The following is a 22,969-nucleotide window of genomic DNA, read 5'->3' as shown; positions in this document are numbered from 1 at the left end:
TTCCAACACCAAGCCCTCTACCACTATATTTCTCTGGCAAACTTGTTCCATCTTACAGGGCTGGTTACTTTTTCAATTACCAAGGCAAAGAATTCACCTGCTTCCTAAAGTACAGCCAATGAATCTTTCTTGTAATGGCTAAATATGAAAAGATTCACTTTTCATTTCACGATAAACTAGACATTTATGTCCTTGTCATGACTGCTTCCTGTGGAAAAAAAGAAGGGTGCTTCACAGGTCATGATGAAGAAGAACAAACCAGAAGAAAAAGTTTCTTTTCCCCATCTTCTTCATGATTCTTTCCTTTGTTTTCTTCGGTTTTTTTTTTAATTTAATCCTTTTTTTCATGTCACTGACTTAACTTTACACACTTTAATGCAGCTGACAAATAAAAAATTTCTTATGTAAAAAAATATTTCATAATCTCATGTGCTAATAAAATGTAAAAATCAACATGAAAACATATCTTATGTCAATGAATAATCATAATTACTGTCTTATCTTACCTAAGAAAGACCTGTTTGAAGAGGCTCATAAATTGACCCAATTTCACAGCCTACACAAGCTTTCTGGTGGGGCTTTTGGTTTTTATTTGTTTTAAGAAACACATCACTGTAGTCCACTTAAAATAAGACACATCAAGCCAAAGAGTCAGAAAAATCAACAGGAATTTCTGTAGTAGTTGGCAGTAACCCACAGCCTAGCACACTGCCACTAATATTACCATTTAACTTTCTCAGACATGATTTGTTCACAGTTATATTTCACCATATTCACTAGAACTAGGCAATTGTGAATTGGTAGCCGAGAAAACTCCAAAGTATGACAGGTAAGAGCTGAGATCACTTCATTTAAATAAAATTCAAGCATCACTCCATGTACACCTTTTGATTCATTAAATAACCACCTTAATCTTTATGTGCACTAGGATCAGATCACCCAGTGGACATTGGGAATTCAAACTGGCATAAAAAACTCTGCAGACAGTGGCACCCTTTCCAGAGGTTCTCTGAGGGAAGTTTTAATTTGTGCTTCGGGCTTCATGGCAGCCCTACCAGCAAAGGTGCCTTGGGGACATGCTGAATTCATATTGCTGTGACATGCAGCCATGTGTGTGTGCAGAGGCCACACTAGTCACAGGTAAGACAGATAAATCAAATGGTAGCATCCCCCCATCAGCTTTTCTATTATCTGCCTCACTTTGTACAAATTTCCTCCAGCTTCCCCAACACCTCTTGCTTTGCTGTTCTTCCTTAAGATATGGGATGGGGATTTGTCAAAGTCAATGAGCACTTTATTACAGTGAGAGTGCTCAGTAATGAACAATTCAGCAATTTAATGAGATTCTGTAGATCTGTCTCCAGCCTGTCCATCAAGTTTCACGTCTATAAAGCACCCTGACACTAATCCTCTGGCATACCCAATCTTCACCCTGGGCTGAATATTAGATTCTTCCATGGTATATTGCATTACCACTATAACCTTAGCAAAAATGATGAACTTAACTACACTTGAGGCAATATAGCTGGTCTGATTTGATTTCCTTCTATTGGGTTGACTATGAGAGAATTACTTATTTACTAAGATAAAGCAAGAAACCAGTTTCTTATTGCTTTCTGAATGCCCAAATTGGTAAATATTTATATATGTCTTTTAATCCATTCTGGGAACCTGGAATATTTATAAATATATATTTATTCCTGGTTTTACAAACTGAATTAAAAAGATGCATGCACATTTTGCCTGCAGCAGAAACCTAGTTTAAAAAAATTCTTTGGAACAGCAGTAGTAACCTTTAGAGAGGCTATTATGATAACACTTAAATGGACAGTGTGGAGTTTGTTGTCACTCAGAAAGCAGCATATTACCTATCTCTCCCCAGTATGACCCTGCAACAGAAACAGAGGCTTTGTCATATTTGCCTCATGAAGTGTTCATTGACTGGAGTGCACACAATTAAGAAAATTACTTCTGAGTCTGAGTCTTGCAAAACAGGAAAAGTTAGACAGGATTTGAAAACTCCCACTTCCCAAACATCATTATAGCAGGTTTTGAGCGAGTATTAAGTTATACTTGTATGGATTCCCACAGAAACTCTTCTAGCAGAAGCATACCCAAGCATGTAGCTAGGGGATTCCACTGGCTCTGCAGAGAAATGATGATGAAACCCAATCAGCCAATCATTCATGCTCCATGCATAAACTTGTACATCAAAACTTGCTTCTGATAAAGGGAATATAGACTGGACTCCAAAGTAGTGTGGTGTGCCTTAAAAACCTAAACCAAACACAACCCATCATCATGTGTAGTGTACTGCAGGTTCTGCTGTACAGGCATCCTCCAGGGACTAGGACAGGAAAAAGTCAAACTTCATTTTGGTATTTGCAGAAAAGATCACCTTTGTAACATACTCTATAATGTAAAGCCTTAAAATTTTGTAAAAAAATATATGCCTGCTACATAACTGAAGGGTTATGTTACATCTTCCTACTGGTTAACCTGACATTTTTATTTTTTAAAGAATAAATATTTTATTCTGCATGACATTATTCATCCACAGAACATAAAGCATCTCACTGATGAATATACACTTTACACTTTGAGAAATTGATAGTATCTAACAGTAGTTATCTCCTTAGAATAATCCAAAAGATAAATAGATAATAAATAGGTAATAGGGGTTGAAAAATAAATCGGTTTTCTGAATCACAGTCTTCTCTGTTGGACCAATATAACCCACTTCTTAAAAGGAATGCACAGGTTTCTTTTTAGCAAGTTTCTTTCTACCTTGAAATACACTGAAATACTTTCCTCTCTAAAACATGACAGCAAAAACGAAACAGAAAGATATCTTTGGGTAATCAATGTTACAGAGATTTCCTTCCACTCCATAGTGAATTTTTACAGATATTCAATAGGAACATTTCCAAGGACAAATTTTAGTTTAGTTTTTGTGTTTCTCTTAATAGGCTATGTGTTTTTCTCACATTAGGTTTTCTCCCAGCCCATGCACACTAAAGGTCACAACAAAATGCTTTTATCTTGTTAATACTTTATGGCTAGCAACTTGGTCCTTTTCTAGATCCAGCTTTTTAAAAGAAAGTGATCTCGGGCTTCGTACCACAAACCTTCCATCAAAACTTCCACTCATCTTGGAGCAGTGCTGCCTGTGTGATGATTCTCTCATTTCCTTCAGGCAAAGTCAGCTGAGGTGGCCCAAACAATTTCAATGACTATTTAAGTTATGCAGCTAAATTTGTCTGAAGTGAATGAGAGAGACTGCAGAAGCAAGTTTGCCACCAAACTCATGGCACTAGCCTCATCAGTGGCAATTATAATTGAGCTGCATGCATCAGCCATCTCTTCCTATCAAAGAAGTTGGATCTGGAGGAAAATCTCTGTCTGTATTTAAGTAGCAGAAGTTAAACAGCATGACAAATTTCTCTCTCAAACAAAGTAATTGCATTAACACAACACAACATTTTTAGAATTTCGTTTAGAAATTTCCCTCAGTTGTTATTCACAGTTTTTGCTCAAGTGCTTATTCTCCCTCGAGATTGCTCCAGGGTTTCAAAACAACAGATTACTGCTATGGTTTATAGAGTGTCACACATTCTGGTTGTTCACCAATCCTCTTACCTGCCAGATTTGTTCTTCACTGAGTGAAGTGAGTCTATCGCTTTTAAAAACCTCTCGAAGAAGACAGTACGGGAGTGCCAGAACTTCTTCAGGATGACTCTTCAATAGCTCAGAGAGATGTTTTACTAAGAAGCCAATGACTGCATTTTCCAACAAAGTGAGGTTGAAAAGATCCGCAAGCTTGTACAGGTCCAAGTAGTTAAAACTATTTAATTCCTAGATGGATGAAGCAAACAAAATACATGTCACAAAAATATCCCAAACATGAAACAGAGGATATAAAAATCCACAGGTCTCAGATAATGAAAAAAGGTTATTCTTTTGGAGCTGTGGAGAAGGAAGGCAATATAACTTGAAGTTAATTAACACAGCCTCATTCAAAACATATATGTGTTACCATTGCATATGCAAATATATATGATAGTACTAATTTATATTTCAACTCCTAAGGTTATTTATGCATAAAGCATCTGTAAGAAATATGGATTAGTACATAATATAATAAACCAGCATGATTTACACTGTATGACAAGAGCTCTCAGGAGCTAACAAGTGGATTAAAAAAATGCATTTTTTAACTACAATGGTTTGTTACGAAGCAATTGTTTGTTCATTATTTACTGTTTTGATTGAACTAGAGCACCTGTGTAGCACAACTTTTTGTTCTATGAAACCTCACAAAATACAAGATGTTAAGCAACATTTTATTATGTATGAATTTTTCTTCATTGAACAAATGAACCCTTTTTTTTTCTCCAACCACTGTCATCAAAATATAGGGGACGTTGGCCTCCTACTCCTTCTCTCTCTCCTTCTAGCAGTTGAAAATGTCAGGAGATAAAAGCTATAGTAGCTCAAGGCAGAAAGCTTTGACCATCCGGCTAACAGATGACCAATATTTATGAGCTAATGTTTTCAGCTTGGCATCCCTCATAAATTAGTACTTAGACAACTAACTACTGCTGTTCTAGACCACACTGCTCCCTTCAGGGAACAGCCCAAGAATTCACCTCTATTAGACAAAAGCACCCAGGGCACCTGGGAAATAATAATCATGTTTACCCATTTTCTCTGTTCTTGTTGCATGCTCACACCTCTCTTCCCCTCTCCTCCGCAATCCCGGTTCTCATCTTCCAATTTAGCGCATTGCTCCCTATCAGCCGCCTTCCCCTTGACCAGCCCCATGTGTGAGAATGACAAGGAGCCTCGTCAGTCTCACTTTGCTGGTGAGTTAACACAGGGACTGGAGCAAGGAAGAGAAACAGACTAAATTAAGTCAATTTCACTTTCACTGCTCTGCTGGATGGAATGGCAGCACCAAATGAAACTGACAAGAAATCTTGTAAATGTCAAATGAGCTGCACGGCTGGCAGATAGAGCAGAGCAACAGGGAAGATGGGAAAGTGCGAAGAGGGGTTTTTTTGGAATGTTTTATGGACGACATCTTGAACGTGTGAATTGGGTGCCTGTCCCGATGACTGTGGAGCTGTTTATGCATATGTAATGGAGAGTGGAGAAAGAATTTTTTAACCTGCTTAGAGGAGTCAGTACTGGAGGAAATGGAATCAAGTTCCTGTGGAGGTTCCTGCTTGTTACATAATCTCCCAGTCTAAACAGTTCACCTTCCCCAGCAGAGTTGTACACTAAAGATAAATCTTACTAATTATCTACTTAGACGTCTGCATAAGAGCTTCCCATGGCTTTCTTGGACGAACTAAGATCTTTACATTGTCAGAACAAGCACTAACAGCCATCATCCCAAAAGCCACAGCTATCCTAGTGTCAGCCCCTCCTCACATTAACACAGAGGAGATAAGAATAAATCTGCAGTTGCAGAAAGAAGGATAAAAGAATGAATTCTACGTGAAAAGTATCTGGTCTGTGTGCTTGCTTGGTGATTTAGTATCTTCAGATCACAGATGGCACCTCACAACCCCACTCCTGTGATGGCCATGCAATGGTGACAACAACACATAGGAGTCTAATCCAAGCAAACAGCACAGTATTTGACAAGCAGCATCCACGGTTTATTGTCTCTGGCTCAGAAAACTATCTCTTCAAAGAACTCACTGATTGAATAAATCCCAAATGTCAGAAAGAAATTTAGAAGAGCTCAGAGTGTATTTATTGAGCTCTTTTGTGGTCAATGGCTATGTCTAGGGACATAAATAAATAAATAAATAATCGAGCTCTGTGAGCTGAAGATCAACAGTCCCACTACAATACGTGCCTGATCAAACCCCACTAAGTGTTGGTTGAGAAGGAGAGGTGGCTTTTAGCAGACTTCAGAGGAGGAAAATACTGGAGATAACATAACAGGATCCTTATTAGAGAGAATCAGTAATGAGACACACAAATGCAATCTACCCCTGAAAAATCTTCACATTTTCAGTGAAATCTGAAAGACATTGGTAAGCCTTCATTTTAGGTATGGATATTTTTCATGAGCTCCAAACTCCCCTATCCTCTCAAATCAGAAGCAATCAAAGTTGTTTTTATGAAAGCTGTCTTACAGTTGAAGAGGCCAAATATACTTATGGATGTATAATTAAATTTCACCAGTTATTTATACTACATGTAGTGACTTATTTCAGATGCTTGTTTATGTATGTGGGTTGTTTTGGGTTTTATTTTTGGGGGGGGGGGGGCTTTGTGTTAACTTATTTTCATTGCTAAGTTTCAGATGATTTTTGATGCTTCCTAACGTAATGTGTTAGTTACCTGCTGAACTTACAGTCTACTTGTCAATGAATACTGAAAGTGTGTTTTGTTAAAATTGGCCTTGGCCTGGAATCAGTAATGTTCATTTCTGATTTTGTAAGGTTAGAGTTGATCTACAGGTTTGTATTTCACAGAAGAAGATGCACATATTTCATTAGGTTTTACAAATGAAAATCAGGTTTATACAGTACTACACACTACTGCCTCAGTTATGATCCTAGAAGGCAAAAATGTCACATCAAGATTGTTCCATATATACCCTAGATCACTAACTTTGCTCTTACAAGTGGTAAAATTTTCAAAAACAGTCTAAAATGAAGTATATAAAATTAGTTGCAAGAAAAATGCACCTTATCTTCTAGCTTTAAAAAAGTCCCCCAGGAAGGATCAAAGCAATCACTGTCAGCTCAATCTGATTTGAATAAACTTTTCACGCTAAAACCTTAATTGAATTAAAAACTTTGGTAAATGGTGAAATAGGTTACTAAACAGGAAATTTAGGTGTGTTCATGAGTACTGGCAGTCTCTGCTTTCCACAGATTTTATTATATTGCATTAACTGAGCAACTACAAAATTTTGAAGTAGTGTGTGACTTTCTTGTGGTACTGTATTGCAGTACATGTTCTTTGAAAACAGGCATTACAAACCAGGCTTATGTAAATTTTTGAAACTTTTAACCCCTTTTTCATAAACTTTTATGTATATGCCACCTATTTTTTTTTGAACTGAAGAATGAAATATGGATACAAGCTGAACTGTCACTAAGAGCTGAAGGTAGTGATCCTATCTCTTCTAATATGATGTACGTTACACTGCTGAAACACATTCAGGCTAAGAAAATATGTATAAAATTACAGGTACAGCACTTAAACTAAGTTTAAATAGTTCTGAAATCTCACAGTGAACTCAAACCAATTTAGTAAGTTGTCCAAATTATTTATCAGTGTCTACTTCTAAAATAAGAAACCACCTTAGATGTCATGCATTCTACTTAGTGTGCATCCCCCCACTGAAGCAAGGGAATCTATTATTCCTCACTAAGGGTCTTCTGATTCAGTAGTATCAACCTTTAGATGCCAAACCAATTCAACAATGAGCTGACATTTAAAAGCTTCATAAAAGAAAATATCTTCTACAAACAAACATAATCTGAAAGATGACAATATTAAATATTCAAAATAAATGATGTGACAGTGTGAATATTTTGAAACAGAGGTGTATTTCAGTATAGAGATATGCTAAATTGTCAAACAGGAAAAATAGATATAAACATTGTGTTTAAGTTGCTTCCAAAACCATCTTTATTCGTTCGTACTTTAAAGAATAATTGCCTTGCACAAGCCACAGAAAAGGATGTAACAGATTGATAAATTAGAGTTAATCATAACCAAGTACACAGCAGACTACAATATACCTCTACTCCTGTGCTCTATGTTATAAATAGCAGAAAAAGCACAAGGAGAACTAAGGGGAAAGAATGCATTTCTTTATGACCTTATTTGAAAGATAAACTCCTTGGGGAAATACAATTTATTCAGATTATCAAGACCCTGCTGTGCAAATCTACAGTCTGGGAGCACACTACGGAGATCAAACAATATTTACTTTATTCTGTTGGGTATAAAAGCTTTTAATGAATGCATAATTAAAACAGCAAAAGTATATACAGCTTTAGAATTCCACTGCCAAGCCAAGCCATTAATATCCAAAGTACCGTAACCAGTTGTAACTCCACCTGCTTCCTAGATTACAATACTGTTATAAATCAAGGTATTAAATGACTAGCCCTGCTGCTGTAGCAGGGAAGAGTTGCATGGTGACACTATTCCCCCCTTTTCTAAAAGGGGTTCAGCCTCTTTAAAGCAAAAAAAACCCCAAGCCCAAGTGTGAGGTCTCTGAGAGAGGGACATAGTTATTCAAAATCCTTAAGCAGCACAGGTCTTGACCCTACACCTCCAGGTTCTCTGCCACATTAAATACTATGAACCAGCTGCATCATTCAGAAAAAAACCCTTGACAAAAATCATAGCAAAGATGGGCCCTAAATAGATCAGGGATAGTAACAAAATGAAAAATTGTAATGACAAAAAAAGGGATCAACACAATTTTAAGATAAAAGAAAATCAGCTCTGCTGGGTCTAGCTCTTTCTTTGTATATCAAAGGTTCTGGTTTTGCAAAACCTCACACATTTACTTAAGAGCTAACAGATCAGGCACATTCTCAACAGCACAGCAACAGACACAAACATTTCATAATAAGCATAAGCACAAAAAGTATATTTTAGATCTTATTTGAAATTTGCCTCTGTTAAACACCAAAGTCATCCAGTTGAGCCATTTAAAGCATTTTTCTGAAGCCTGGTCACAGTGGAACAGCTGGCTCAGAATTTTTCAATGTACTAAACTGATTACTCTTATTATGAAATAAGTGCAGGCTGCAGATGTGTTTATAGACAAAGTAAAAGATGGCTTTAAGTGACTCGTTTTATACAATTAATTTTTCTGATAGATCACCGCTTTCCCACCACTTCCTGTAATTCTTGCATTTGTTTTCTCCTTTGAGCATGAAAAGGTAATTTGCATCCTTGCTGCTATTTCAAAGTAGGTCTAGAGCTAAGTAAAAGACCAACAATATCGAAACATTTCAGCCATATTATTTTTCCTATACCCTATGAGAATTCATTTCCCTTCTCACTACTTGTTTCTCTATATCTGCTCAGTTTTCAGGTTTAATCGTGCTGGCTGCTGCTAGTGAGAATCCTCTCTGAAGGCACAGAGGAGGCCTGTGAGCTTCACAAGCACAGAGGAAAGACATGACATTCTCAGATTGCTCATGTGATGACACAAATGTGTGGTATTCAAAAAAAAGGAAGTGAAGCATGCCATATGTAAAACTAAAAAAAGAAAACATTTTCTAGAAGCTCAGTTTGATCTACATTATTAAATAGTACAAATATCTTCAACTGCAAATCCAATTAAATATTTTAGGTGACACTGATTATACATAACTTTTATAATCTGCATACACAATTATGTGTATCATGGAAAGAAATAAAATAATGGAATATTAAGACTACACAGTTAAATTTTCATACTACCAGTGGAAGAACTACAGGTAAGATTCTGCAGAGGTTTCAACAACTGCTTTCCCTTGGTTATCAGATGCTGCAATAAGAATTTTAAAAATTATTTTAAGTGTCCCTGGCATAGGAACCCCCTAAATGAAAAGTTTCACATCTTACCAGTTCCTCTTGGCAATATAACTGTAGCAATATATTGTATTTAGCAAATAAAAGTACAAGGATGAAGGAACATGGAGATCTTCTAACCCTTGACCTGGCATTTTTCTATCATTTCACACAGTAGAAACACAAAGCAAGGATTTGATGAGATTTATCAACATTAACCATTTTTGCCAATTATGGGAGCTTGCCTTTTCTTCAAGAATGTTGTGAGGAATAACATTTCTCATACACATTCATATATCCTTTACTCCAGCAAAAGTCACAGAATATAGTCTCTACAGATGATTTATCATTTTATGTTTTTGCTAGCTTGGAATTGCTACAGTGTAAGAGGAAAACTGAAAACTACTTGGCTAATGCATCAACAAGCAGTAATTTTTTATGTTAAGTGTTCTCATTTTTTTGGTTTTGTTGCTAATATTGACAAATCCAGAAAGGGTTGTCCTTTAGAAACCCAAAGCTTAAAGGAGTAGCAGCCAAAATAAATAATTACAAACCAGATGAAGAAAAAAAATAGGACTGTATGATACTATTTTTTTTTTTTTGGTTACAGGCTTCTATTTAAGGCCATGAGAATACAGAAGTGGGAGTCTATTCCTCTACTATACCACAAACTCATTAAAACATCTTCAGCATAAATTAAGAAAGATCTATCTTGTTCCCAACTAGTATTACAAGAAGGCTCAGCTGATTTTTAGACTTCATCTCTTAATTTCATTTAATTTACTCAAACACTTTATATACCTTTGTTTCTGTGCCAAAATGATCTTTTAGATTTAACAGCACAATGTTTCTCCCCTGATCCTCCCTCCCTCAGTATTTAGTCCTTTGATATATTTACAGAAAACAATGATATTCCTCCTCAGCCCTCATTTTACTAGACTAAATAAGAAAAGGTCCAATCTCCTCATCTACAGTAGGTCTTCCTGATCATCTTAGCTCACCTTTTTTTCTACACCTCTCACTGTTTTGATTTCACTTACTCTTCTACATGGACAAACTCTTCCCAGTACTCCTGATTTTTCAGCAGTACCTTGTAAAATAGCATTAATGCTTCCTTAGCTTTATAAATTAACTTGTATGAAAGTCAAAATGCCTTTTTCTTGATGCCATGACATTACTAGCTCTTAGTAGCTCATATGATTTAATACATGAAAAGTCTGTGAACTTGGTCCTCAAGTGAGACACAAAAGCAGCCACTCAGAAACAGCCACTCTGGCAGGCAAGACAAAAATAATGCAACATATTACAAATGGGAATTATGATTAGATTCTACTGAGGATGCTCAGAAAATATTTTCCAATCACTTCTTTAATTGTATTGTGTCTTTGAGTAACCGATCTTGTAATTGTCCCATTCCATACCAGTTACTGGGGAGAAATTATTTCAATGATTTTTAAGACTTGTTTCAAATTTTATCTGGATCAATGGGCTGAGGCCAACAGTATGAGATTCAACAAGGCCAAGTCCTGCACTTTGGCCACACCAACCCCATGCACCACTACAGGCTGGGGGCTGCAAAACTGTGCCGTGGAAAAGGACCTGGAAGTGCTGCTCAACTGCAGCTGAACACGAGCCAGCAGTGCCCAGGTGGCCAAGAAGGTCAGTGGCATCCTGGCCTGGATAAAGAACTGTGTGGCCAGCAGGGCTGGGGCAATGTCCCTCTGTTCTCAGCACTGGTGAGGGGTGCGTCCAGTTCTGAGCCCTTCAAAACAAGAAAGACATTGAGGGGCTGGAGAGAGTCCAGAGAGGGGAAACAGAGCTGATGAAGGGTGTAGAGAGTGACTGATAGGAAGAGTGGTTGAGAGAGCTGGGGGTGTTTAGCCTGGAGAAAAGGAGGCTTGGGGGTGACTTTATCACTTTCTACAACTGCCTGAAAGGAGGGTGTTGCCAGGTGGAGGTTGGTCTCTTCTCCCAGTGACAGGAGAAGAAATTTCCTCAAGCTGCAGCAGGAGAGGTTCAGGTTGGACACCTGGAAGAATTTTTTCATTGAAAGCACTGGAACAGACTGCCCAGGGAAGTGATGGAGTCATCTTCTCTGGAAGTGTTCAAGAAACAACTGGACATGGCACTTAGTGCAATGGTTAATTGACATGGTGGTGTTTGGTCAAAGGTCAGTATTTTCCAACCTTAATGATTTTATGATTCTATTCTGTGAAAAGTAGGTAAGTAAATCCTCCTTAATACACTGAAAACCAAAGTAAGTCTTAAAACAGTATTAAGTATGAAAACTTTTAGACATAGAAAATAGAAAAAGAAAAATTGTTTCTAATTCACAGTACATTAAAGTGCAATTTTTACTCTTAATTCATATCTCCATTACCAGCATGGAGGACAGATAGAGATGGAAAAAAAATGAAAAATCAACATTCCTGATAGAGGTATTAATAGAGGTATTAGTGTACCTGACAGTTTCCCTCTCCAATGCCTTTTTAAAAATAACTTGCTATTTTGCCAACATTTAATAAGTCAAGCTGAAGTTTTCCAGCTTCAAGATGAATCACTTGAAACTTCTTGAAAACATCCCTAAAAGCATATTATACATTATTAAGGATGAGCCTGACAGGAAAAGACCATTGCTCTTCCATATTAAAAATATTCAGAATGGAAATAGATCATAGGAGCTGCCATTCCTGTGAACAACTTCTACTGACACCCCTCATTAAGCCTCTAGAAAAATAATTTGGATATGCTCAGTAACACCTTGTTTGAACTTTTCAGTCCAAAATCCCAAGACATTTTTAGAAAAGGGTAACTATAGTGAGCTGGTCATCTAATAACATCAGAGAATTAAACACACTGCCTAAAATACGTGGAATAACAGGTTATTTAACACAGATCAATTCAAGTCTCAGAAATGTTTGCAAAAGAACTCAAAGCAACAAAATTTCCTTAGAATTTTAAGGCAGTATTTGATACTCCATGTGCTGAAACGCTGAATCCAGTGCAGGATAACTCAATAATGAGTATAATTTTGATAGACAAAAGTCCTCAAGGAATCCATTTTGATCCAACACTGTTAACAGTTTAATTGAAGCAGTGAATGATAAGTTTGGTCTGCAGAGTCTGCAGAAGACTCTTCAAAGACAGCATGAGTATTGTCAGGCTATCTGGGAACCAGTAACATAATACAGAAAATATACCAGGCTCTATTTGGAACAACACTGACAAGCCATCAGGAGGCACTAAGAAGCAGTCATAAATAGTAACATCAGTTCTCAGAACAGTGCTGTGGAAAAAAAGAAAAGAAAAAAGCTCATGTCATAAAATGCACACCTAGTTCTGCACAATAAAAGAAACAAGCCCTCTTGCTGCTTCAATATTACATTTTAAATCTAATCTTCAATTATTGGTCCCAGTTCTGAAGTCCAAACTTTAGGGATACTTAAAACCTACAGGTTGGAAAACCAACCTTGCAAGATTTCAGGTGCTTAACTTAGTTTTTTAAAGAAAGACTCCTGGAGGATTTGATCTTGAGCAAAGATTTTATAACACGGAGAAAATAAATGAAAGGAAAAATAGCACTGACTAAATTTTCAGAAAATAGTTTCTGGTGCATGAATGTAGGATCAGAGCTTCCCTGGACAAGGAACTAGAAAGTACAGGACTGTTTGCATTGGCTTCATGGGATTATGTACATTTTGCAGGTCTGCATTAACAAAAAATGACTGCAATAAAACTAGTTCTTTTGACAACTGTCTGTACAGGTAAAGAAGGAAATATTTGTGCAATTTGACTGCTGGGGTTATAATGGTTTCTCATTCCTTTCAAAAGCAAGGGACTTGTTGCAGCTGCAGGAAGATATGAGAGTACTCAGCAGTTAAAAGAACCTGACTGTAAGTATGTGAATGATAAAAAGGCAACATTTCCATTTTATTTGGAAAACTGTTATTTGTTCAGGTATCTCTGGGCTCCTGCAATATCTGACCTCAGCTCAAAAATCACTAAGAATTTTATTTTTGTTGCTCATAGCACTAAACCAAGGCAAATTCTCATTTTACAGAGGAGAAAAGGAGAAGCAGACGAATAATTTAAAAAGATTTCCCATGATGTAGAATATACAAAGAAGAGAACCTGAAATGCCTGGAACCCACTCCAGTGCTCTAGTATCCAGTAGCTAGATAATTCCTGTCTTTACCAACTTAAACAGAATTTTAACTTACATATACCATTCAATATATTAGCAAAATGTCTGCAATGTGTATTGTATAGGCATTATACTCCAGCAAAAAAAAAAAAAAAAACAACTCTCTACAACTCTCTTTCCCCAGATTTATTCAGTGAAAAGAACATCTCTTTTTCCCACAACTAGGAGCTGTGTATTAGTAGGATTACAATCTATTAATCAGAACTCATTTCAGGAGATATACAGCATTAAAAGGGATAGTGGTAGGCCATAAATAGACTGAAAAGAAAAAGAATGAGAAAAATCTGGAAGAACCACTGAATTACAAAAAAAAAGTCTGGACACGTGAAGATCAAGAGGAGTTTGCTTGTATTTCACAAAATCACAGCATTAGCATTAGGTTGGAAAAGGCCTTTGAGGTCATCATGTCCAACCTATGAACTAACACCACCCTGTCAACTAGATCAAGGCACTAAGTGCCACATCCAGGCTTTTATTAACACTTCCAGGGACAGTGACTCCACCACCTCCCTGGGCAGCCCATTCCAACAGCAAATCTCTCTTCCTATGAAGCATTGTTTCCTAATGTCCTGCCTAATCTTCCTCTGGCACAATTAAGACTGTGTCCTCTTGTCCTGTTGCTGGTTGCCTGTGAGCAGAGATGGACCCCCAGCAGGCTACAACCTCCTTTCAGGTAGTTGTAGGGTGTCATAAGGTATCCCCTAAGCCTCCTTTTTTTTCCAGGCTAAGCACATTTTAAGCATTATTGACTAGGGGTTTACCTGTCATTCTTTTAGTCAGAAATTATTTTAAGTCTGACTTTCAAAAGTAGAAAACCTGGAAAGGGTGAAGGCCAAATGTGAAAAATGGGCTTTGACTCAATATCCAGTTTGATTTCCTACATCTGACCTTCAGTAGTGCTAAACAAGTCACAATTGTGAATGTTCACACTGCTGAAGGTGCCAAGCACCAGCAGGAATGCCTGAGCCTTCAAAGATCATGATGACTCTGGTCCATTTGTTTCTAGCAGTTCTTACCAAGAATAAAAAATAATTCTATCAGTCACTTCCAAATTTCAAACAGCTTACAGTCAGAATCTCTTGTTTAGCATAAAGCCTTTTTTTTTCCACAGAGAAGATAAAAACATTTAATCAATGCACCTTACATTTAATACAACCAAATGACAAAATTCTCACTGACTTCAAGATTTCACTTTAAAGACACCACCTTTATAAGCTGAACAACTCATTGTAGGCTCAGTTTTTAAGTGTTCACAACTACAGATACGTGCCAGGACTTCAATCCTGTGGTGTTTGAAAGGCACCTTTCCAGCATTTCCCTTTAAACATAATAGAATGAAGCAAAGCAACGCTCTGCAGAGAAGGACCTGGGAGTCCTGGCGGACTGTAAGCTGTCCATGAGCCAGCAGTGTGTCCTGGTGGCCAAAAAGGCCAACGGTGTCCTGGGGTACTTTAGGAAGACCATTGCCAGCAGGTCAAGAGAGGTGATCTTATCCCTCTACTCTGCCCTGGTGGGGCCACATCTGGAGAGCTGTGTCCTGGGCTCCTCAGAGAGATAGAGAGACATGGAGCTCTTGGAGCAGGTCCAGAAAAGGGCTACAAAGATGTTTAGGGGACTGAAGCATCTCTATTATGAGGAAAGGCTGAGGGAATTGGGCCTGTTCAGCCTAAAGAAGAGATGATTGAGAGGGGACCTCAACAACATATCTGAAGGGATAGTGCCAAGAGAATGGAGCCAAGCTCTTCCTGGTGGTGCCAAGCAATAGGACAAAAGGCAACAGACGCAAACTGATTCACAGGAAGTTCCACCTGAATGGGAGGAAAAATTTCTGTACTGTGCAGGTGACTGAGCACTGGAACAGGTTGCTCAGAAAGGTTGTGGAGTCTCCATCACTGGAAATATTTGAGAACTGTCTGCACACAATCCTGTGCCCTGTGCTGCAGGATGACCGAGCTTGGGCAGGAAGGTTGGACCAGACAACCCACCACATTACCTTCCAACCTGACCCATTCTGTAACACTCTTTCACAGAACCTTGGAAGGGCATTTAAAAATAAGACATAGCTGAGTTGCTTCAAAAAGAATGTACTTCTGCAGAAAAGTCACTGCTTTCAAAAATTAACTACAGCTTACCAAAGAAGTTTTTAGCCAATGATTGTTCCATGCAATGTTATAAAAGTTGGTCCTTTTCAAATAGGAATTTCAGTAAGAAACATTGCTAAAACATTCAAATTTAAAAGATTTCAACCACACTTATAAGCAAAACCCTACCAACAGCTTATAAAAGGTTACATATGTCTAATACTGTTTGTTTTCTCCCACCTCAAAATATTTATATATTGATCATTTTTGCTACTTGCTTTGCTCCTTTTCAAGAATTTTTTTAACCTGTTTAACAAGTTTTGGTCCAGGGCTGAATGGTGCAATGTGAGTCCAGAACTTGACTAGGAATACATGGAAGTTAAGACTCAAAATAGTACCTAGGAAAGTCAAATAATTTCAAGTGTTTGGTTACAGTAAACTTTCAATAGTAGTCTTGGGGGTCCTGGACATCATCATTGCATACATGTACTTCCTACATACTTCAGTTCCCCACAAAGATGGTAATGCTTCAAATATGAGTAAAAATACTGAGAGGCAGGCAAACCCAAATACAAATACATATAAACACTGATTTGGGGCATGGTGTATGACAGTAGGCCTGTCCCCCTGGTGTTTTTCATGTCCACAACATTCCAAGTCAGTTGGATTTCCAATCCTAGTGACCACTGGCAACTGAACATACCTGAGGTTACTACAATACTTTCCCATGATAATCAGGTGTGCTGAGATGCCATGGAAGCTCAAGGCCCTTTACTTACATAATTAGAATAGACAGTGCTTCCAATTATCAAGGAGAAAACATTCTACAAGGAGGAAGAATTCTATGTGTTACCAGTTCAGTTCCTACTGAACTCTAAATAAAAGTCCTGGTTCAAGATCTAATACTGCTTATACAGCTAGACACTCTGTGACAGAAATCACAAATTCCATAAAACTGATTAAACAGATGGGAAATTTAGCAAAAATTTCCTCCAAATTAATAAACAGATGTTTTGAATATATTACACAAGAAAACAGGTGAATGAAGTTACGGGCATTTCTGATGTTTTTCATGTTTGAAATAGCACAGTCATGGGATATTACTGATGGTTAATAGAGTTGATGCCACTAATCTTTAAGCGTGGATCTTTAATTTTTAGAATTAGTGAGAAGAATGAGGACAATTTATAACTTTTAAAGCTCTGATCATACTGGCTGAAGATTCAGTAAGTCATTACAGCATGTATACATTTATATTCATTCTGGTTTCAAGGCCTATTCAATATCTTGGACCAGAAGGGTCTCTTTATTCTAAATGGAGTCAGTCTACATCACTAATCTGAAGCAAAATACAAATTCTACTAATGCACTTGTGCAAACAAAATACCATAAATGATGGAATGTGTTAAAATGCTGCTTCATCTACTGCTGCTACAAGATCTACTGGAAAACATCAACAGCCTTATATGGAACTTGTTTCTTTCTTTGTGGTCCCCTATAAGCACAAATGGTTTAACAGTATTTAACAGTAATTAAAAAGAGATGATAATCTGGAATACTTCTATTTCTAAAGCTACTTATACATAATGTGGGCTTAGGTTATTTTCCTTATAAATCCTTCTTCTTAACTAGCACAATTAGTTGAGTATGTTGTCAGCAGTTCAGGTAGATGGATCACGTAGTAACAATTAAGCCATCAGAAAAACATAAGAAATGGTGGGTCAGGGTATCAACTGCCTAATACATAGGTTTGTATCAAGTTCAGATTTCTTATGTCTTTAATGAGAGATAGTCTACAAAAAAGACTAAAATGCAAATACTGCATAATTGGAGAATGTATCAACTTGGATCTTCATTACTTCAGTCCTTTTTCACCATTAAATAAACAAGGTTTTGAAAGTCTCTTCTATCAAACTGACTGAAAACTTAAAATTAAATTTACAAGGTCTTTTTGACATCTTTTAAAGATAGAGCAGACTGAATCATTCACTATTTTCCTTAGCCTAATATTTCAGGTGCTAAGTTGCCTCCTAAAATTCCATTAAATAATAAATTTTCTCATTCATTTTCTTAAGAAAGGTTTTGCCATTTCATTTAGAATTTGAAAGTGACTCCCATGAAAATAATAATAGTGTACCTAAAAATAGAGTAGAGAAGAGGTAAAAGCTATTTACTTCATAATGAAGAATGAAAAATATCAGTTCTATTTCGGATAAGCTTGTATAGATGAAAGAAAAGATGAACAATTAGCTCTCTACCACAGTGATACTTCTGAGATAAAATCAGATTGTAACTCACTTCAAGTCTAGTGTTCTCTTCAGGTTCATAGGTTACAAATGATTTATAGTCACCATTTCATACTTAGCATTCTGGCTTTTCCCATATTTTATAACACTTTAAAATCAAAGGATTTTCTTGTTTCAGAAATACCTTCACTAAAATGGCTTAATACAACTCAAAGTGCTTTAGATGAAAACAAATTTAAGTAAAATTTTTCTCTGTTTATTTCCAGGAAGAAACAGAGAAAAGGTTTTTTTTTTCCAGGAGGTAATAAACCCCTCTCTATGTCTGGTGCCTATATTCCTCTTCTTTCACATTAGAGCTGTGAGTCTCCTCTTTCAGGTCACGTCTTCCACATAAAAGTGCTAAACTAATGCCGCTTAATGACAAATTAATGTCCATGAATAAAAAATACACCTCTAATAGCATAGAGTAATTTGCCATTACAATATCATCATTGGACATGCCCCTGGTTTAATACGATGTATTTAATTCATAACTTAATGAGTGATATATAAAAAGAGAGAGATGAACCCTGCAATTACATTTATGTGAGTCTGTCACCTTATTTGTAAAACCTTAGAGTCATTTACATTCAAATTAGAACAAATGAGTGATTTCACAAAGTGCAGTGATAAATGACCATTGCTGCACAAGACAGAACTGTATTTCCTTTGAAAACATTAACAGTTTCCTATTATTTGTTAAAAATTACAATGCATATTGCCCAGTGTTGTGTGAATAATGACTTTTTTACTGATTAGGTCAGAAGACTAATACGGAGTAAAAATAAATAATTTTTCTTTTCATTTTTTCTGATTTTAGCTTGAATTTCTCTGCTGAAACTGTTATGGACTCACACTGCCACCTGCTGCTCAGGCCCGGGTAGGAAGGGCCCCGACTGCCTTATTTCAAGTCCAGTTCAGCCATTCTGGGTGTCATTTCTTGCAATAAACAAAATTTTCCTCCAGACCTCTAAGTGGACATGTCGCTGAAAACACAAGCAGATAAAGATAGCTGCATTACCCAGTTACAAATGCTTCCACTTTGGAAGTGCATCCAAACTGCCTCAACTTGTAAGGAGAATTTAAAGTGAAATACACTGAGGACAGGGAGGGACAGGAAGAACATAAAACATTAGTATCGATCAGATGGCAATAAAACCAAAGAAGAATTTTGTACACTAAGCATTCTGGCATTCATCAGCCACTGTTTACAGCTTTATAAAAATACTGGAAAGATTCCAGAAGCAGAAATCTTTCAGGGAATGATGGACAAAAAGGTCATCTAAAGAGTCCACACTGGCTAAAATGACAACATGAGAAGGGCAGGGAGGGAAATTGTGAAGCAATACAGCTTCCCTGCTCCTATTTAAAACACACACTAAAGCCGCTTGCCCTTTGGGACAGAACCTGCAAAGAGATGGCAGATCCAGCACTAACTGTCCCCTCCCAACTTGTGACCTCTCCTGTAACTGTGCTGCAGAGGACTGGCAATGTGTATCCATACAACTACCTAGACAGCTTGGGAGCTTTGATCTTGCCAGCAATAGTTAACCTAGATGCTGCAGCATCACTTTTTTACGCATCCATCATCAGTTTCAATACGCACTGCAGATAAATAGCAGCAAGTGGATTACAGTAAGAATGGGATTCAAAGTGACTGGGTATTGTCACTTTGGTATATTTTCAACTTCTTCACTGATACCAACTGAAAAATGGAAAAAAAAAAACACCATCATTTTTTTCTGAGTCTCATTTTAAGTTGGAATCCTCACTAGTGCAACCACGTTTCATATATATAGATTATTATCTCTGTAATGTATCAGTATATTAAAGAGATAACAGAAAAAAAATCCCCAAGTTATTTTTGAGTTTTGTCCCAAGAACTGTTCTAATGACTATCAATAGCTCAATGACAACAGCTGAAAAAACTTGCTCCTTCAAAAAATAGCAGGCTAGCACAGCAACAACTGGTTGTGTAACACTTAAAACCAGGGAAATGTAAGACATTATTTTTGTCTACTTTGTATTCTTAGCATGGGAAGGTTACTTCACCACAGGATAAAGTTGGTAGACTTAAGCTTGCTGGTGGTGACTAATTCTGGGGGATTGAGGGGAGCGTGCAGAGTGTGCATGCATGTACTTAGATTAAAAACTCAGTATTAGTTAAAAAAAGCAAGCCTTGGTTTCTAGATGACCTTTAGATTTTCTTTCCAGCAGTTTAATTCGCTCTATATGAAAAACCCAGGAGCTAAAATCCCAACTGATCTGGGGCTTCTAGCAATACAAAGGTGATGCTCTCAATCTCTGTTGTACGAATTAATTCATCTCTGAAGGAGTTTATCTTAGTGAAAGTTGGGATTGTCATTGGCACCGTTCCAAATGGAGAAGTTTGGTTTAAGAAAAATAAATAGCTTTGAAGCTCTGGCTTACCCACATACATAAACAATGCACACTCCTTTTAAGCCACACACAAATTCATTTGTAGCTTCTTCTGTTTAAAAACAGTAACATATTTCAATCTACAACACATTCAGATAGTTTAAAATTAGAAGAAGAAAATATTTAGATCATTAGGAATTTGTACACCAAGGAAAAAATTTGTTCTTTAAGCCTAAACTGACCATTAGAGTAGAAGGTTAAAAATCAAATGCCCCTACCCAAGACAATTTGCCTGCTTCAATTATTACTATGAATTATTCCAGAAGGATTTGTCAGTTGATTAACCTTATTTTGTATCCCAGGTCTGATCCTCCTCACTGTCTACTTTTGTATATAAGAATCTAGAGCAGGACAGCACAGAGGCAGTTCCAAGAAAATTCCAGTTGACTGCTGTTGTATGATGCTGGGCCCAGGCTTATTTTAGTCACTCACCTAAAATGTTCTTTTCTTTTTATCTTAAATTAGCTGTCTTCAAAGATGGCATGACTGACATCAGTAGCAAGCAAGCAGAGTTCCATTTAAAGTCATGAAGCTTCTAAAAAGTAATCTGGTACATTTACCATTTAGCAGGGAAACTAAAGCACTTAAAACTAAGAGGGGAATTGGCATCAAAGCTTCAAGTTCACCTGACACAAAAAACATTTAGGATCCCAATAAGAATTTTTACAAGTCAGAATAACTTCAGTGGCAATCAGGATCATCACTGCTCATGTCTACCATACCTGCTCCTCATAGGAGCTATGAGAATAAGAAATCATTTCCAGAATTAAGGATCTATGAGAATAAGAAATCATTTCCAGAATTAGGTACAAGTACAGTCACTTCAAATAAGTCTGTACTGAAACTATGCCACTGTCCAACCAATATACATAACATAAATTATATCCCTGACTCTATCCACTGTGTAAACTTAATTTGTTCTTCACAAAAGGTGCCTAATCTGGCAGCAGAAAATTAAAGGGATACATGCAATCTAACAGTAATGCCACATCCTGCCTCTCAGAAATGAGTCTAAGCTTTGCTTTGGATTGCTCTGCAACTTCTAAATTCCTCACCCACAACTATCATACCTTGACTGTAATTTAGGATGTACCTAGAACTCCACTAAAAAAAAATATTGTACTTCAGAATATACATAAAAATCACTTAGCTTTGAGATTTCAATTATGGGCAGTCCAATATTCCAGATCCCTGAATGCCAGTGGAAATCAACCTCTGCTTTAAAAACCAATTACTACACATACAATACCGAGCTGTTGTTGATCAGTAGAAGGAAATTCCATTAAAAACTTATATGCTCAATAGCATTCCCTCCTTATCAAAACTCTTTGATTGTTGAAATAATTTGCAGTTTGTGGCTCTCTGGTACTGAATACACAAACAGTTGAGGAAAAAGACAAAATTTCTTAGATCTACAACCAGTTATGTAACTCAAACATACTCATGAAACAAACATTTTTTATGTTCTGAATAAATGTTTTAACACATTTATTCTCTTGCATAAGAATAAAGTTGTCACGTACCCTTCAGAAAAACATTCACAAGCTTTAAAGTGCAAAATAGGTCATTACAAACACATTACCTAATACCATGTCCTCTACAGTTCCATCTAAAAAGTCCCTTTTCAGATGGCCACCACATTTAATGCCTTTAACTACTTATCTCTTGCTTTTTCCTATATCATATGACAAATATGGTCCACTTTTAAAAGGCAAAGGAGATATTCAGATAACCCATTCCTGTTATATTTCAAAGTTTGCCTGTTGGCTGCAGCTCTCTGCATTAGCCCTCTTTGAAAAACCTCAGCCAAAACTGACAATCAACCTGAGCTGGAGGAGGAACTTGGGACACAAGAACCTAAGAGAACTGGATGTGCACGCTGCAAGCAAATGCTGTGTGAGTGATCACAGACCTTAGTGCCACTGAAGGTACACAAAGTTCAAGTCTTTAGCTCTCCCACACCTCTGCAGCAGTTAAGGAAAATGCATTGCCTTACCGTTTGTTCAGCCTGAGACAGATGTGTGCTCTTACAAGCCTTGTTTCAATGTTTAATGTACCTGAGAATTATGCAGATGACATGAGAGATTCATGAATATGTATGGATCTCAGATAAAATACATCAGCATGCTTCAAAAGAGTCCCCTTCTACAAATGAAGCTAGAAACAAAACCCCCAAACAGCAGCAGTTGTGGAATAATCATATTTCAAGGTATGACAATGCTGATGTGGTGGGAGAAGTCTGCACTACACAAAGCTGGAATTAAGACCAAAAGTAAGGAATACTTGGGCATTTCTCTGTTTGCAAATAAAGAATATATTATTTACCATAATAATATTTTACCATAAAAATATTATTTACCATAAAACCATAGTTTTAAAATGAAAACTAGTGAATTATCAAATCTAAAATG

At 36.9% G+C, this 22,969-nt stretch overlaps 1 protein-coding gene across 2 annotated transcripts in view; it reads right to left on the bottom strand.

Annotated features, from left to right (window-relative positions):
- The window catches only part of KLHL32 (kelch like family member 32), a 122,378-nt gene that overhangs the window by 35,709 nt on the left and 63,700 nt on the right, over window positions 1-22,969 (bottom strand). For both annotated transcript variants that reach the window (XM_066547511.1, XM_066547512.1), the window contains exon 6: window positions 3,640-3,855. In XM_066547511.1, the coding sequence (XP_066403608.1) occupies window positions 3,640-3,855 (216 nt within the window). The remainder of the gene's footprint in view (window positions 1-3,639; window positions 3,856-22,969) is intronic.

This window comes from Molothrus aeneus, chromosome 3 (genome assembly GCF_037042795.1).
Source record: "Molothrus aeneus isolate 106 chromosome 3, BPBGC_Maene_1.0, whole genome shotgun sequence".
Lineage (NCBI taxonomy): Eukaryota > Metazoa > Chordata > Aves > Passeriformes > Icteridae > Molothrus > Molothrus aeneus.
This window is presented reverse-complemented; position numbering and strand designations above follow the sequence as displayed.